We start from the raw sequence: 19,302 nt of genomic DNA on the forward strand, positions 1-19,302 counted from the left end.
GATGCATTAATACGAACCCTTGAATTCAAAGCTGCTAAGAACATAAATAAGGGCAAGTGGTTCTACCGCACTGGAGACGCGTGGAAGGTTCGCGAATCTTCCGGAATCATGGTCAGCCGAGTATATAAGGGGACGCTTCAGTTGACAGTTCAGTACAATGCTGTTAGAAATATTGGCGCGATGTTTAAATTAGATATAAATAGTTGTAAATAAGTATGGCGTAATTGACTATTTTCATGCATCGATTATTTTAATTAACACGTAACGAAGAGTAAAAATGCTACAATCTATATAATTATGCTTAGTACAATTTAATTCACTAAACAAAGGACGTAATTTTATAAAAAAAATATCTGACAATTAAACTAGGTTTCGTAATAAGAAAAGATATATTTCCCATCGGTTCTCAGATATCGAATAAATTATCCCAATTATTTAGAGCAAATAATAAAACATTGTAATCTACCTCGAGCCGTGTACATGGGATGGGAATATAAAAGCCAACTAAGCGGTGTGAATCTTAATGGATTATAGTGAAATAAAAACTAGGTTAATTCGGTGATTCAGTTCCTTTCTCATCTTGAACAATCGCAATTACTTGTGTAAAGAGTTGCGCTGCTCTAGTATTTCGGATTAATTAAATTTAAAGTAAAGATATTCTAAAATTTGCTGTTATTCGGATGGACTGTAAATACGAACAAGAAGTATGAAAGTATGACAAATAATTTAATTACTGACTTGGTAATTTACTGGTACAATATCAAAAAACGTAATTCATCACTTTATAAATCGTTTTTAAAGATGGAAATTCTTTAATCCCAAGTTTGTATAAAAGTTTAACAAATAACACTAGATTATTTAATATTGCAATACAAATTTACGAAAGTAGAAAACTCTTTAGATGCTAGAGTGCAATCATTAAATTGCAATAAACATAATAATGATCCATCGAATGCAAGCAAGAAATCGTTATGAAATAAATAATTACAGGCAGTAGGTAGATTGTGGAACGTCTTGATCATTTGTAAGAATTGGGGTTTTGGAATTGCCATTCACTTGGTAAGTGAAATATTAAACCTTAACATTTAGGAGTTAAAATATTTATTTAGAAGATGACCGGTAATTATGTTGGTATTTTATTAGTATATGAAATGTAATGTAATTTTTTTACAATATTAAATTCTCCAACAAACGGGTCATAGATATCATAATTTTCTTATATAACCTATACTTCTTACCATAGAACTCTTACAAAACCAAAAATTCCAATCTCGAATTTTTGACGATGAACCAACTCAATAATCATGAATGTCTTAATTATTCATAATGTCCTAATACAATCGCCTAGGTTATGGTTATCGCGTTTCGTAATTCCGTGACCTTCGTAGTATGAAATAATTTAAACCGTCGCTCCAAAAGTATGCAAAAATGAAAGTTAACTGTTTTATAATCAGATATCGGAAATATATGTGTAATACCTATTCATTCATTTTTACGTGGGGTGTTTTGTTGAGCAGTTTTTAAGAGAATGAACTATTGGTAGACCAATCAAGGTCTAAGTCTAAAAATTCAAAATTAGTTAGACCAACAACTCACATTTTTCTAAGAAATGTCACTAAATAAAAATCCTACTACGGTCCTGACCCTCTGTCTTATAGAAGAGCGGCGTTCCGCTTGTCACGTCATAAAGGTACTGAGAGACAGGACCGAACTTGTCTGTCTTTAAACGGATTCTATTTTTATTAATATTTAAGATTCTCGATTGCAAAAAAAAAACTATAAAAAATATAATTTTATCTAAGTAATGCAATCGCCACATTAAAAAAATTATTCGTTTTTCTTGAATTTTCCCAACATCTTTTAATTTTATAAAATGTTGGATAAAAAACTGAGAAAAAAAAGATTTTTTTCCTAAATTTAAAAAATATAGTATAGTTATCTTCTCGGGAATCTATTCATGGTTTTCAGAGACTTTACCCCATCAGAAGAAGGAAAATTTAAACTATTGTATTCTAGTAAATAGTTTTCCACTTTTTTTAAACTTGGAAGCTCACTCCTTGGATTTTTAGACCTCCCTAACTTAATTTTTGTTATGTAGTGTGTGTATGTTAAGACTGAAGAAAACCTGTTAGAGTTTGTTTATTGCCTGTGCTTAATCAAGACTTAAGTAATATAAACTGCTCTAACTAGTGTTAAGCGATTTCAAAATATTTAGACTCTTGTTATTACCAGGATGTGTGAAACAAGAAAAGCAAATATTTCAAATACGAAGAGAAATTTCTTATAAAATCTATTTCAAAAATTCCAAAGAATTTTGGAAATTTACAAAGGATTATTAACATAATTCGATGTGCGAATGCCAAAAGTTGTTCCTCTTCTATATTTCTCAATTAAAATTTATATTGGTGTAGTCGATTCGTACTTATGTATGTATGTGTGGGAATTACAGTTAAATATTTAACATTATTTTACCCACTGTAATAAAAAATTTTACAATTATATAGAATAGTTCAAGTAATAATTCATATTTTAGTGACATTAGTTTTAGAATTGCTAACAAAACGAGTTTATACAGTATGTATCAGCCAAATAGAATAAATTCCATAATAAATAAGTAAAGACTTTTGGATTCTTCAGAATATTCCAGACATATTTCGTGTACAATATCCGATACTAATTTTTCACTGTTTGAGATATATTAAGTGTTTTTCGATTTATTGAAAATAAAAGCCAAAAAAAAATATTTGGTTACATAAATGCCTTACAAAACACTAAAAAAACATGAATATTAATATATGCTCCTCACGAACGTCCTGGCAAGGTTCCTCAACAACTTAGGCGTGACCGAACTAATCGAAATCGTTATTCATCTTTTTAAGTCTTTTTGACGTATCTGCAAAATTGTAAAGTCTAATGATGTCAGGTCAGGGGATCGTGCTGGCCATTCCATCGGTCCTCGCTTCCCTATCCACCCATTTGAAATTAGTCGGTTGAGGTACTACCAGACATTGATTTGGTAAGGGGTAGTGCTCCATCTTGCTCAAATCATATGATATTAGCTGGAGCTTATGGGTTTGCTGGATTAGGATATTAGTTTGCCAAAGTTGGCACGACATTATTTTGAAGCAGTGTTAAATAATTACGACTACTCAAACTGCTATCGATGAACAAGGGACCTATGATCTCTAACAATTCCTGCCCAAACATTTATCTTTTGAAGGTTCTTTCATCTAGTAAGAATTTTCTTTAGACCAATGGCGGCAATTTTGTGATTAGCAAAAAGTGAAAAGATGCCCTAATAAGAAAACAAAACTCATTGTTATCTAACTTTGGCATCATTTGTTCACCAAATCCAGTCTCCTATCAAAATCATCTTCTATGAGTTCTTAAGTTGATATTATTTTACAGGAATTTTCTTTCATTGTTCGAATAATCGATGAATGGCTAACATTGAACATTGGTGCTGCTTTTCTATCAGAAGTATGTTGGTTATTCTCAAACTCAAGCATAATATCCAATTTGCTATTATCACTTATTGCATTTGCAGCTGCTTTTTTAATACGCCTTGCATGTCACACTCGCGAAACTGCTTTTCTATTTTACTAATCGTTCCTCGAGATATGGGAAGAAAATTGGGAAAAAATGTTTAATGGAATAAGCTAGCAACTTGCATGTGTGTCCGTATGTTATCTCCATAACAAGTCATACGTAGAATTAATATTTTGTGTGTTTCTATTAAATAAGTCATTCTTCTGATAAGAATTTACGAAATTCGCACGATTATGACACATACAAATTTATTTATCAGTAAGAAGGTATATTGAAGTGGTTTATATTTACTTTCTTATGGTCAAGACTGAAATGGAAAATAAGTATTGAGTATATTGTCACGAATTTTTGCAAGAAATCGAAAAAACTTAACTAAACTTTAATATATCCGAAACAGCTCAAAATTGGAATAGGGCCATTGTATATGAAATGTCACAAGAATCCAAAAATTAAGTAATAGAGCAAGTTAGTAAAAATACCTATCGACGTATCTGAGCGTTTTCTCGGGAATATACTACCCCCATTTATTTATTATGGAATTTATTTCATTTGACTGATACACCCTGTATATTTTATGTAAAATTAATTACTTATGTAAATCAAAATTTATTTATATATTTAATTAATGGACCAATAAAAAAAAATATTTAAAAAAAAACAAACTGAAATCAAGCACAAATCCTCTATGTGTGGGCGCCAAAAGTGCGTATAGGAAATTCAATTTTTCTCAATTTTTTTTCAATTAACATTTATATTTCTATTGTCAGTTCGTGTTTATGAGTATTTAATGGGTATTAGAAACGAATGTTCAATATCATTTTATCTCTTGTTTGTAATGTGTAAAGTTGACTGTTTATGAAATACAAAATTTTTTATCATCAAATATAAGCCAACATCGAGACACCCTCTATTACGCACCTAATTAAAAAACTCGTCATTCATTCGAAGAATCAACAAAATCCGATTTTAGGTCTATACAAAAACACCTCTCAATCAACACAAAAATACATATTAGTTCTCTAAAGCTAAGCGACCATGCGTGTTAAGAAATTTATCTCAAATTTCAAAACAAACAAATGCGTTAATCAAAAAATAGAAAGGAGAGAAAAGAGATTTATATAAATAAAAAAATACCTTGTTGTCATCATTAGACACCCTGGGAAGATAATAGATGATAACAAACATCCATACAACCGTGAAGGCGAGCATGATCTTCACGTTACGCCTCATTTTCTCCAAGTTGAATCTTCTCCTGGAAAGATTATCCCGAAAACCTGATCAGTCGCCGCATCGAGTTCAAGAATATCTCGCGGTTTTCTTAGTTTCGAATTTAAATCGTATATTTACAGTTTTCATGTCACCTTATATCATTCCGACTAGATCAACGCGACTAAGCGACTACTACCACGGAGTTTCGCACTTATTTTCTTTCAGCGGCGTTTTGCCTTGATTTGATGGGGTGTAGTTGCTTACCGTCGTCGATTGTTTAACTACTGCTCTCTTTTTTGTTGTTTGACGCGGCCCCCCTCTCTTATGTGAGATCGAGAGAGACAGAAGAGACGGCGAATCATGTGTATCGGCGTCGTATTATTGAACGACGTCGACCGGTGACGTCACCACGAGGTGGAGACGCCGCACGGTTAAACATCGCGATTGGCGTCGCGACGCCGTTTTTTTTTTGCACCGAATGCTAAATGGATTTTTATGCAAAGATTTTATGTCTGAAGGAATGAGTCCTAATGATTCGAAGTTTTGCGAACAAAAGAATTCCCTTAGCTGTTAATTTTTTTTATTATCTACGTATTAATTATTTTTTTAAATTAGATAATTTATTACTTTGTAGTCATTAACAACATAGATAATTGCTTTTATTTCTACCTAGCAGCTCATTAATTAAAAGGACATTTATTCTTAATGGTGAAGAAATTTTGTATTCATCTTCCAAAATATAAAACAGATTTAGAGTGGAGAAAAGGTTCTACTGTAATGTTTATTTTTTAGCTATTTGATTGTGCACCTAAATGTTTTATTTAATATGTTATTATTTAAAAAACAAGTAAGTATTATGTTTATTTATACTTGATAATTTGCGTTCAATTTGTTCAATCAAAAAGTATTGATTTTTTTTATATTTTGTAGAGTTATGTCCATATTCTTGGGTTTTGTAAATAAGGTGAAGGTAAAAAAAGGTCTTATTTCTTCAGAAAATTCCTATTTTTTTTCATTAATTATTAGGATTGGGTATTGGTGATCAATGTTGGTCGTATCTGGTTGATACATAATCTCGACAGTTCTTGTGCCTTTGGTGTTTTCGTCACCTATAAGACCATGCTATGCTTAAAATGTAACATTGATGAAGAAAAACTCAAAAATATCTCTGAAATTCGAGTAATTAAAAATTTCTTCAATCCTAAAAGCTATTGAACCACTTAACGCAGAATTGAAATTAAACCATCCTCACAGGTCATCGACAACTATAGTATGTTCTATAGTTCATCAGTACTGAATAATGATATTTTTATAGAGATGCAAGTGCATTAAAAGCGTGCAAGTAATATTATAATTTATAATCTACCAGAACGAAACCAGGACTTGAATGTTATAAAAACTATTTGCGGATCAATCAATGTTCCAAATGTGGAAATAAAAAACACTCGCAGGCTAGGTAAACCCAACAAAACTGGTCATAGGATCCTTCAGATTATATTTATTCCAGGATCAAGATCAGGCACTGTCGTTGATGATAGAAATATTTACTTTGGTTCTGATGATCTGACCAAAATGCAGTTTGACGCTGAAACTAGGGTGAAAGCAGAATACAGAAAGAGGATTTAATGGAGAGAAGATCATTGAAGTGAAATTCAGGGACCCCTGGTATTATTTCAAAAATCTAAAACACGTGGATTGTCTTATGATTTAATGCCATTTGTTGCCTTTACACAATAGCAGCGCACAAATCATTACCGCGCAAATCAGTCTTCCTGATAACAGTCTTGAACAGCTCTTTGTTTCAATTGGATGGACTAATAAGAACTCTATATTAGGCAGTGTATATCCCTCGTAATTCCTCCACTCAAATAATTATGCTCAACTTTTTCTGAAATGCTGATTTCCTGGCCTTACAGATGCCCAACTTTAGCCTTCATCTCGTTAGCAAATTCAGCTTTAAATCAAAAGAGAACAACACAAAGTCTCAGTCTCAATTTTTTTTTTTTTTTGAGACCTGGACTTTGTGTTGTTCTCTTTTGATTTATTTATATTTAGGTCCCTTTGAGAATACGACTTCTTTCGAATTCAGCTTTACTGCTAGGCATATGAGTTCCATATGCTCTTCAGCCCAAATGTGATGTCCACCACATGTAGTTTTCACATCTTATTTCAACTAAAGACTTTTCGCGTTTAACATTGCGCGACAGCCTTTTGGATCTTGCTTTGACACAGGATTATTCTACTAAAGTTAAGTCATATTTTTGGATTCTCCAGTATTCTATCCATCACTTTGTATCGACTTCAGTGCTGCTCCGCCTGATACCAACAATGTCACGGATATTATGAATTCTACAGGGATTTCAGATCAGCAGATCGTCGTATCGTGAAATTAATCTGTTTTTGGATCAGTCTAATTAATTACTATATTAAGTTTGTCTTTTGAAAATATGTTGAATGTTTTCTATGACATTATTTTTATGTCAATTGATCATGATAGAGCCTCTATTGCTAATTATCGTCCCATTTGCATACTTAGCGCAATTCTTAAGGGTTTTGAAAGTTTGGTCTGCGACTTTCTGTCTCCACTGTTGTATCCAGTACACTTGCATTAATAATTTGAATTTAGTTAACTTTTAAGGGCTAAGGTGGATAAGGGATAAATAAAAATCCAACCTCTTCAAAACTTTTTTCCTTTATTGCCTACGTTTCGGCCTATATTAGGCCTGCTTCAAGATAAACAGAAAAATCAAAGCTTCTCGTTAGATTGTGTAAAGTGGAACATAGCTGTATGTTTTATATGATTCCATTTGGATTATTCGTTTTTGAGGATATATAATTGCTAGTGTGTAAGTAACAACAATTTGGATTTAGACTCTGCGCGTGGATCTACAGAGTTAAACCTCCTGACTTACACGGACTTCACGTTGGATACTTTGGAGAGTCCCACACAACATGATGCTTCATAAGCTTAAGCTGCTTGGAATTGATGCAACTTTGTTGTCTTGGTTCGGTTGTTACTCATCGTGTACAGAAATGTTGAACTGTGCCAATGTGTTGAGTATAAGACAGACCGTCACTTACAACACAATTATATTTATTTATAAAATATTACTCCACTTAGTGCTAAGTCATTTAGTAGAAAACTTTAAGTTTGTTAGTGACATTCATCAACACAATACAAGATCAAAACATAATTTTTACATAGACAGGATAAATACTGGTGCAGGTCAAAATAGTTTATATTTTAAAGGTTTAAAACAAGACAATGAGTTGCCGGATTATGTAAAGAGCTGTAATAATATAATTAGCTTTAGGGAATGTAAGCAATATATTAAAACTTTAATTGTTATATAGTTAAACCAATGTATGAAATTGATTCTAGCCTAGTGCTATTAATAACGGATTTTTTTTTGTAGAAGGCTCAATTGGCGATTTTTTATCTAGGGTAATTTGGATCTCATCTGATGTTCCTCAGGGCTTAAGTCTTGGACCACTCCTTTTCAACGTCTTCATGAATGGAATGTTTTACTTGCTGTAATTAGATGCTTTTTGCGGATTTGTTGTAAAACCATTCCAGGATGTGAAAAATATCATTATAATCTGGATTACCTATTCGATTGGTGTTTGAGAAACAGTATGTCACTGAATGCCTCTCAATGTAACACTATGAGCTTTTTCGGGACTAGACATTGAAAAGAATTCAATTACAAAATTAATCAATTCAGTCTTGAAAGAGTCTTTGTTATCAAAGACCTAGGGCCATTCAGATCCATGAATCTATTAGTAGAAGGACCGAAAAATTTATGGATATAAGGTCCTTAAAAATCCTTTAATTTACCCTTGTGCTTCCTTACCTTGAGCACGAATTCTGTATCTAGTCCCCATACTATGGAATTCATATTAACAGACTCAAACTGGTTGTGCACTGGTTCTTAAAACTGGTAGCATGTAAGCTGAATATTTTAGATAATTATGAAGATTCCCAAATATAACTCCTATTACAGTACGTCATCAAAGAAGAGACCTCTTAACCCTTTATAAAATTCTTCATAATAGTGTCAGCGCCTAAATTATTTAAAAAAATTGATTTGCAATTGTTCCATCAGGACCTACAAGAGAAATATTAGTTTTCAATTTCCATTTTACAGTACTACATGCACAGGACACCATCCATTGATATTGTAGTTGTTTTGTTAAGTTTTGTGTTTAAATAAATTAATTTTTATTTATTACGTATTTTAACTCTATATATATTGTTTTATTTTTATTTAAGTTTTAACTCTGATGTTTAAATTGCCCGTTAGTTTTGGTGATTCTTCCCTGTTTTTGTTTTAAATGTACTGTTTTGCATATGTTTTATTTTTTTTTAGAATTGGAACATTAATTAATAATTAAGTTCTTAATTACATTTTTTAATAATGCTAAGACTGCCATTTAGGTTTATATACAGGGTTTTTTGTTACAAAAAGTTTTAAGGTGAATGTAAGATATATACATTTTTCTCTTTTACTCCAGCTTTAACATAAGTTTATTTTATCGCAATAAAGCATATGTTGATGAGATGTTAAAGAAATTAAAAAAATATATATTATCTGAAAAATTGTAAAATATACAATACCAGTGGCTACATAACATTTTTTACAGATGAGTAACGCTAAAGACAAATAATACTAGACTAGAGGATGTAGGAAGTAATTTCTTATAAACAAGTTCATTCAACATAATATGTTATATTATAACAGAAATCAGTTCACCTCCGTATATTTAGACCAAGACATCCAGTATAAACAGTATAAAAAAAGTATCTTACTGGGGTTTGGTAATCATAATCATAACCTCGGGTTATTAGTCTGTATCTATTCGATCCATCTCTGAAGTACAAAAATGAATCTGAAAATTTCTAATAAACCAATAATAATATTTTCCTTATTAATGTCCTTGTATATTGTTGTGAAGTCAAAACTTTTGTGTTTGGATGATCTTTGTTCAATATTTTTGATTTTTTCTCCACTAAATAATAAGTAAAGCACGTAAGTAGTTCAACTATCGAAGGCGAAATGTAAAAAACCAATTGTACATTTCTTGTAAAGCCAACTTCATTGACTATTTCCCGAAAAGTTCAAGAGCAAATTCTTGCATTTTTCTTAAAAACTAACGCACATGTCGAATTCAACTAACAAGTATAATGTATATATTATTGATACTGTACTCAATAAAAGCCACATTGGTAATAAATTTAAAACCCCAAATATTCAGTAATTTTTTAATTTGTATAAAAATATCTATATTATATATTACTTAAATAAGTTTTAGGACGTAAGTTCCAGTTATACAGTTATAATTAAAATACAGAGATAGGATGGTTACAACAAACGTTTACAATACTTAATATGTATAACAGATCACATATTTATAGTACGATATAAACATGCATTCGTTCTATGTTCATGGCATATACACGGGAGTAGATAGACCTGAGGGATATATTTACGATTTTTGTGACACCTTATGAACTTTTTAATTATTTTAATTATTTTCATTCTATTATATTTTTGATATATCGTTAGAGTTTAATGTAATGTATTTATGTAACATTATTTATTTAATTTATTGTATTTATTTAAGAAACATTTATTACAATGCATGAAGAAAATCATTTATGTAAAAAACTCATTTGCAACTTTTTCATAAAACGTGGCATGTTTATTGACTCCTACTTTCTTCTACTTCAGTCAATCACTAAATGTTACTTAAATTTTAAATAGTGGAATTTTGAACATTTCTTGGCCCGCTGGCTTCCCCGATATAACCCCATGTGATTTTTTCTTTGGGGGACTATGCAAAATGCAAAAATATGTTTTGGTTAACTCCAAATACATTTCTCTATAACTCTTATATTATGTAATTTTTGTATAAGTGATTTTTAGTAGAACTATATTAAAATAGATTTTAGTACGTTTAATTTATTTTATAATACCTAGTATTAGTTTATTATTCTTAAAAAGAAGATGGAGAAATCATTATTGACAGATTTCAATTTAACCTAGTTGATCTCTTTATAAATAAATATGTTCCTTTATGCATTCTAATTATTGTCACTAATGAATAATGAATAAAATAAATAAGTCAAAAAAATAAAAATGAAATAATAGTGTTTTCAGTATTATGTTCCGTGAACCTTTTTTTTTTTAATTTGGAAATATCATTTAATATCATCCATTTTACCAACAAACTTGCTTATCAGCAATCAGCAAGCTAAGAGTACTCTTACTTATCAACCTCATGGCATGCGTCGGTGTAGCTGAGTTATACAAAACACACAAAATATTATTGCCAACTTTTAACGCGTGACATTTGTGATATTCCGAGCACCAATACGTCTCGGTGCCCTCGTTTTGATCGTCCAATGATAACTTATCAGTCTTTTGTTCGTCGTGTAAATTATTTTCTTGCCAAGTTTGCGTGTTGGGAATTAGAAAGTTCATTACGGCCTGATAGAAGAAAGTTCTGAGTATATCCAGTCGGTGTGAGCTGCTTGACGTTTTTCTAGAAGCTGGCTGATGCGGGTTTTTCGAGATCATGTACTTACGAAGTTTTTGGTTAATAAGGAGTAACCTAGAAGTAAAATGGCAAAAGATAGTATAAGAAAACAAAATTTAAACTGAAGCTAGCATATTAGGTAAAACAAACAAAAAATGGCAAAATGGATTCATGAGATGACGATATAAAAAAATGGAATGAAAGTGGTTCAATTGTGCTCTTTGGTGCAATCAAAAAACCTTGATCGTGGATTTTCTGGCCAAAGTAAAAATAGAATATTCTCCATATGTAAGTCAATTAAGTGGCAGTGCTTGTTACCGTGTGGTTATTTTTGAAGTTATTATTTCTTTATTAAAAAAAAACCTTAATTATAAAATATTTATTAAATTATACAAGGTTATTAAACATATCTAAAAAATTCATAAAATTATTAGTAGTTACAAACTCTAATAGCACAACATACTCTACAAATAATTATCAAATGTTCTGAAGTAGGTATCTGTGAATATTTAAGGAATGATTTGTGTCGAAATTTAAATATTTCTGGAACATTTTATCAGAATATTAACTCAATTGTCATATGCTCTATGAGTTTTTTATTAGTGAACACGTTTTTACTCTTATATTTGTCCTCAAGAATCTTAATTTGGTGTAAAATAAATGAGAGCATTTTAAGAAATTCCTAACTAAAGAATACGGAATATATTAAAGTTATTGACTCTGGTTCACAAAATTCTCGAGATAAAACTATTGCAATTTGACCATTTTTATTAAAATATTATTCTAGTTATTTCCTGAAAATATTCTAAAAAATAAATAGGAGAATAAAAGGATTTCTAGACTTCATTTAAAATATAGAGTACACGCAATTAAGAATTTACGTTTATATTCATTTCATTAATTAGAATCCTATAAGATATTTATTTTTTGTATTTTTTTTGTAACATTTATTTCATGTTTCAAGATTTGGAAATTTGTAGCAATGGTATTCGGTGATAATTGACAATTTAATTGACAGACCCTGATAAAAGCTCCAAACCTGAATGTTCCATTTTAAATTTTAAAGTTTATTTTAAATTTGAAAGTTTATTAAAATCGAATGACGGAAAAAACAATTTGTTTATGAATAAAAACATAATATGTATTTTTATTTTTATTTTTTCAATAAAGTTATAATAGTTTAATTTATATTATAGTAATAATGCCTGCCTGCACGCCTTTGTCATACCATGGTCTATTATACTTTTTTACCAAAGTTCTATTACTCTCTACCTATTTGAAATGGACTATAGCTAAAAAATTGTAATGACATTAAGAACATTTTTAGCTCAACATTTTAAAATCACTATAGAATTCATGAATACTTTAAATAAAACATGTTTAATTCCCAACCTGTAAATATCATATAGCCACAGACCTAAGTACAGCTAGAAGATACATTGCCTTTTCCTTGATCAGGTGTGGTCAACAAAATTTAAATAAGGCAAACTTCAAACTAAAGCCAAACCAGCTAATAACAAATAAAATACGATATACAAAAACTAGGTCTGCAAATCGATCATTTTCTCAAATGGGAATGTCATGTCAACATCTTAACACAAATAAGCGTAAAAGTCTAATCCATAAATTTAAACAATTAGAACAATATTAAAACACTAGAATCAATGTTGTAGAGTCTGAAGAAAGAAGAGAAACTTATAACTAAAACTAAATTAAACAACAAAAATGGTTCATAAAAGTAATTTACAGTAAACCCTGTGTTTTCCACGGAAGAATTTATTTAAACTCTTTTTGCTAATGCATTTTGATACATTCTATCAGGTATAGAATACATACATAAAAGAAATTTTAGCGAACTCATGAAGCATAATTATCCGACTAAGTCTAGAATTAATTCGAAAATCATCACAAAGAAGCCTAAAAATACTACTTTCATAAAATTTATCGGCCATGTTGGAATAGAGTTGTACAATTTCCTACCGCAAGAAGTAAAGGTAAAGGCAAAACATGAAACTAACAGTGGGACTTTCATTAGTGTATTAAAACTTGTTTTCAAACATTATATTATGGTTTAAAGTCTAAAGGAATAAAGAAACTTATATTTGAAATAACTTATAAGATATTGGTACATAGTGAGCTTACTTGCGTTAGGTTATGTTAAGCAAAACTGTATTTATAATATATAAATCAAATTTGAAAAAAGACCACAGGCTTTGATCAAAGCCTATAGTGAATACTCTGAAATGTATAGAAAAGGTTTTGAAATCAGCATTGCATGGACAGCTAATTAGCTACCTTAATAGAAATAATATTTTTCTTGGCAATCATGTTGTGGAAGTGAATTGTTTGCTTAAGAGACTTAAAATATATGTGCAAATAATTAATTTACTGTAATATAACCTAACAACTATTAATAAATAATCTATTAACTATTAGTAGTAAGAAAATTAATTGGATGGATGAATGAAATGAAGTATATAGCTTTAATAAGTAATATTAGATTAGCCTCTGGATGTGACAACGAGTCTATGCAAGAAGTTTCACTTTTTGTAAATTTAGCAAGATGCAGCCAATACTCCCATAATTCTAATGCTTACAAGTTACAGTAGGTTTTAATACGAATTTCGAAAAGTTCGATTATTAATTTTTCAGTCATGATTTTTATTGTTAAATTGAGTAAGGTACTAGGTAATGCTTAGGGTTTAGTAAATCTATTAATATCCATCCTACTCGCAGTTCAATGGTATCTTTTATTATAAGAGAATCAATCAGTTTAACTGCCTTTCAATTGACATAAAGAAGACTTATGAACTACAGGCTTTAATAAAAATTATATTTTGTGTGATGTGTAACTTTTTAATTTTAATTTATTACTTACCCCAAAATACCTGGATCCACTGAAATATTATAAGGAAAATTCCTTAAAGCAACCTGTGAGGCGGCTTTTAAAATATCCGTGGAATTTTTAAAACACTGAGTAGCAGCCTGCTCGATATCCAAAAGGGCTGGAGTGGACCCACATAAACAACATACTTGAACATCTGATATTAAGCTGCACGCAATAAAACGAAATGCAACCTAAAAAATCAAATAAAAATATTAAAAATTTAATTCATAAATAAGATGTCCTTAAATGCTTACTGTGGGGCTTTTGTATGGTAAAAAAACTGGGATATCCTTTGAAATATCCTTATTTTCTGTGACCGCTAAGAGAAGAAGAAGCTTTATTTCATTTGGATGTAGAGACCACCAATTCTCAGTTGCTGCTGAAATTTTTCCATTGATTAAGATGCAGCTAAACATGGAATCAACGCACTCACTGAAAGAGTCTAAAACTATCTAAAAATTATCCAAAACTTGTAAATAACATAAAACAATTGGAACTTAAAAAGTGGTTATGACTTACTTGAATGAGATGATTTTCTGGACACAAAATCGTTTCCACATATCCCACAATATCTGAACAATGTTTGCTGCTTGAGTCCCCACAATCCAAAGAGTCTAATAGTCTATCGATTACTGGATAACATACCTAAAAATAACAGGTAATTTATTTGAAAAATTTGTTAATCTATGGATATGTTTAAGTTTACCCTCAACTCCCTCTTTAATCTATCAATATTTCTTTGGCTCTTTGCTTCATCGATTCCAACAATCAGGACTATAGCGTCATAACAAATTCTAAGAAGTCGACTTAATACATCGGTAGAGCAACCAGTGGCCAAAGCAATTATGACCAGACTAAAATATCATCATAAAATTTGAATACAACTAATGAAATGTATTACCTGTCATTGAATTCTTTCCAGGCAACACCATAGTCATCAGTGAGAGTATTCAGTAGCTCAATATTTAATGGTTTTCCAAACATATGAACCCCATTTAAAGATCCAAGGGTTGAGAATGAAAGCTAGAATTGAAAAACCCTTCCATTTTTTTTGTAGCAATACTTTAAATGTAACAAAAATCTATGGTGGTTAAAAGGTAAAGAGCAGCAAGAGTAAGATTGCAAATGTTATGTACCTATATGAATAAATCAATACCACTTAACCTGTAAGTGGTTAAATTGTTGTAAAGTCAGTAAGGCAGAGAGTACACAATGGTGTAATAAATTTCTTGTGTATTCTGTAGTATGCCTTTGAATATAAAAATGATTTTACCAGTTTCCTAAATAGTATTAATATTGATAATCAAGAAAGTGAAATGCAAATTAGATGTTTGAAAATTTTTTTGCTGTTACAATAAATTGCATTTTTTGTAAGAGCAAAAGCTGGAATAGGAAGGTTAATATAAAATGTTGAATGTTTGTTGTTTTTGATAGCTCCTTACACAAAATGATAATGCAGGGTAATGTTAATATTTTGTCCTTATAAAATAGGCTTTGCAAGACAGATTTTCACGTTATTAATCTCAATCACAAATTATTCAGTTAACCTTGGAAAAACTAAAACTAATTTTTAGAGTAACCCTATCGACTCTAGAAATAAGCTTTAGTTCTCCCTAGGTAGGCTCAATAGATAAGAGACACGGATTATCAATTTGGAGTGTAACTAAAGTAAACTAAATAGTGAACATATACTCATAAAAAATAATTTTTAATTGTTTTTTTAGTATAGTGGGATTCACTTCTATGATGTATGTTTATTTGGTGAAATATGTATTCATTGTGTTACTTGTGCACATCACTATTTTTATAATTATTTTTTGAAATGTTTTAATATAAGAACTTTGCCTCTGCCACTATTATTAGTGTTAATTGGAGGGCAATCAGCAGTGATTATGATCAAGGGCTATTATACCAGTTTGATATTTTATTAATAGTTATGACTGAAGGGCATATTTATTTAATTGCTCTCAACATTTTAAAGGTAGATATTGGATATGTAAAGTTCTAATAATTACACAAAAGCAATATTTAGTTAGTACTGCAAAAAAAGAATAACTATAATAATTTAACATACACTTTCAGAGTTTCCCTTTCTTCTAGAAAATACCGGCAGGCCTCCCCCGGACGTGATAGCCATTACATAGGCCGACATTACTTGTATTCAATTATTGGAAGAATATTAACAAAATGTTTGTACACAACTATATTTTACAATTTAACATAAATACAAAACAGCTGTTCGCTCCAAAAAGTAAATAAAGAAGCCGACAACAGTGCATAGGCTGTTTCTCTGGGTTGTAGTCTGGTGATTTCCATTTGTAGAATTAAGTTAATGAAAAATTATTGAATATGATAAATAATTAATTTTAAGGTTTATTTTTAAGATTATTTTGTAATTGTTGAAATAAATTCTTGTAAACGCTTTATTGATGAAACTAGTGATGGTTACCCTAAGCTGGGTAAGGTAATTGTATCACGTCATCGAGTAACTTAAAATTAGTCCAGAATACCGTACTAGAAATTTAGTATTACAGAAGAATAATGCATTAGAAAAGGGAGTTCATAACAGTGTATTCTCAACTACTAAGGTATGACAAAGAAAAAACTGTATGCCCACATATATAAAAGGATTACTGATGGGGATACAATATTTTCACACTGTTCATACACTGTTATGTACTTGCTTCTGATACACTATTCTTCTATCTAGTTATATTATTTTATAGTAATATTAATTTGCCAGTACGGTATATAGTCCCTGACATTTTTGAACGTAAAATTGAATTTGTTATTTCTAACATGTATATAATGTTGCTAGGCTAATCTCATTTTTTATTTCAAATTTTCCTAATTTAAAGTACATAATTTTCGTTGTGAAAATTCAAAGCCGAATGGGAGATGAGCAATATTGCTATTTTAATTACCCACGTTATAAATTCTATGTTCATTGTATATAATTCATCAATAAGATAATATATTAATACATATGTTTTTTTTTGTTTGTTCACTGAACCCTCACACAGAAATAAAAAAAGTGAAGAGAGAAATAGAGTCAACAGCCTGGAAGAATAGTGTAATTAATTCCAGGCGGTCAATTTAAGTAAATTCAATCATCTCACATTGATTTATCATTTTAAAAGTGGGTAAAACGAGAAATCGACTTAACTTGATCGTTCAATCATTTTACGATAAGTAAAGAGAGATAGAGACTTAACTGCCTGGAAGAATATTTTAATTAATTTCAGGCAGTCAAGTGTAATCAATTATCACATAGTGAGAAGAAAAGAGAATGTCGGGCTGCAACTCAACTCCTTGTATGTTTTTTTTATAAATGGGAAATCTTTAGGAAACATTAAGGTTTTATAAGTGGAATCTTTTGTCGTATAAAGACATAGATGTGATCATTGTAACTGAACACTTTATGTGTGATGAAGAAATCCATTCATTACAAATTTATCGGTAGATGTACAATAGCTTTTTCTAGATGAAAGGAGTATAAAGGTGGAGGGACTGTGAAATTTGTTGGTACAACTTAAAAGCATGAATCTTAGATTTATAGGTCACCATTAGGACATTTTGTCAAGCTTGGAATTTTTACAAAATAACCTTAAAAATCACAAAAGTATTCTCGCCCCTGATTTTAATGTACACCATAGAACAAACAGTCCCAATGCTGTAAAATTATCTGACATATTAGTTGGTTTCGGAATGAGGCCATAAAGGTGCCTACCAAGCAAGATAATTATTTGGATAATGTCTTTGTGAGTGCGAGGATGGCTATAGTCAAATTTTTGCTATTTCAACTACTGTTACAGGCAAAACTACTTTACATACCAAACAGAAATCGAGGCTAATTATACAAAGAAGACTAAATTCTTTTACAGTAGACACTCAATACCGTGAACTCAAAAAAACAAAGGCTGTTCACATTATCGATTTATTCACGTTAACGAAGGTTATACTTTATGTATACTAAACATTTATAATTACCAGAAGTAACAGAAACAAAACGTAATTAACATAACATAAAGTTCATATTCTTACTTAAAAATATTATTGTCACACTGATTCCACTCTACAATGTCAGAATCTTCAACAGTTCCCTAAAAAAAAAATTGTAATCCAATTTAAGACTTAATATTCAAATATAAAATGACAAAATTTACCTGAGGTGTCAATTTATGTAAAAGACCAAGACATTCAGATATGGGTTTCTGAGCAGTGCTGTCCCATTGGTGTTTTAGGAGAGAAAGAGGTACATTTTCATCATCACTGTCTACATCATGTATAGAGGGCACATTTAAAATATTTTTCCAACATTTTTTGATAACTTGAGAATCAAAATGATTCCAAGCAGACATTAAATTGATCACTGCATCTTTTATTGTCAGGTTTTTAGGGCATCAATGACATTCGTATTGTTGGCCACTATGGATGATAGAAGACCTTTTCTGTAGTACAATTTTGTTAGCCTAATAACATTTTGATCCATAGGCTGTATGAGTGGGGTAACATTAGGTGGCAGGTACATGGTTATAATTTGTCCATCTTCACTTTTTAATTCTTCTTCGGTTGGATGCGATGGTGCATTATCCAGAAGAAGTAGAGCTTTCAATGGCAGACATTTATTTTTTAAGAACCTCTTAACCTTCGAAAAAATTAATATGGTTGTACTAATCATAAAACAAAACTATAGATAAGGAAAACTTACCTGTGGTGCAAACGAATAATGAAACCATTTTTTTAAAATTGCGGCAGTCATCTAAGCTGATTTAGAATGTTCATAGTCAACAGGACACTCGAAATTTTTAAACGATCTTGGTTTTGCCGCTTTACCAATCACCAATGGTTTAATTTTATGGAGCGCAGTAGCATTAGTGCAAGCCAAAAATGTTATTCTTTGCTTCTCCAATTTTCTACCAGGAGCTGTTTTTTCTGTTGACAAGACAAATGTTTTTTCTGGTAATAATTTCCAGTAAAGTCCTGTCTCATCAGCATTGTAAATTTGATCCAATGAGATTCCAAGCTCTGCTATTTTATTTTTTAGAGCCATTTTAAATGGGTCTACAAGCTCTGGTTGAGATGACAGTTCTTCCCCAGAAATTTTTAAAAAACGA

At 30.5% G+C, this 19,302-nt stretch overlaps 2 protein-coding genes across 2 annotated transcripts in view; both read right to left on the reverse strand.

Moving 5' to 3' along the window:
• The window catches only part of LOC126737231 (polypeptide N-acetylgalactosaminyltransferase 2-like), a 51,729-nt gene extending 46,705 nt beyond the window's left edge, over window positions 1-5,024 (reverse strand). The window contains exon 1 of the mRNA XM_050442016.1: window positions 4,684-5,024. Within this exon, the coding sequence (XP_050297973.1) occupies window positions 4,684-4,779 (96 nt within the window). The 5' untranslated portion in view covers window positions 4,780-5,024. The remainder of the gene's footprint in view (window positions 1-4,683) is intronic.
• A 4,983-nt stretch (window positions 5,025-10,007) lies between these two features.
• On the reverse strand, window positions 10,008-16,439 carry LOC126737836 (protein fuzzy homolog). Its single transcript, XM_050442893.1, has 7 exons — window positions 16,260-16,439; window positions 15,087-15,208; window positions 14,892-15,039; window positions 14,705-14,830; window positions 14,440-14,637; window positions 14,177-14,376; window positions 10,008-11,373 (listed from the first exon to the last, which is right to left on the reverse strand). Exons 1-7 carry the CDS (start codon window positions 16,335-16,337, stop codon window positions 10,980-10,982), a joined length of 1,266 nt encoding a protein of 421 aa, XP_050298850.1. The 5' UTR covers window positions 16,338-16,439; the 3' UTR covers window positions 10,008-10,979.
• Window positions 16,440-19,302: the final 2,863 nt, after the last annotated feature.

Source organism: Anthonomus grandis, chromosome 6 (assembly GCF_022605725.1).
Source record: "Anthonomus grandis grandis chromosome 6, icAntGran1.3, whole genome shotgun sequence".
NCBI lineage: Eukaryota > Metazoa > Arthropoda > Insecta > Coleoptera > Curculionidae > Anthonomus > Anthonomus grandis.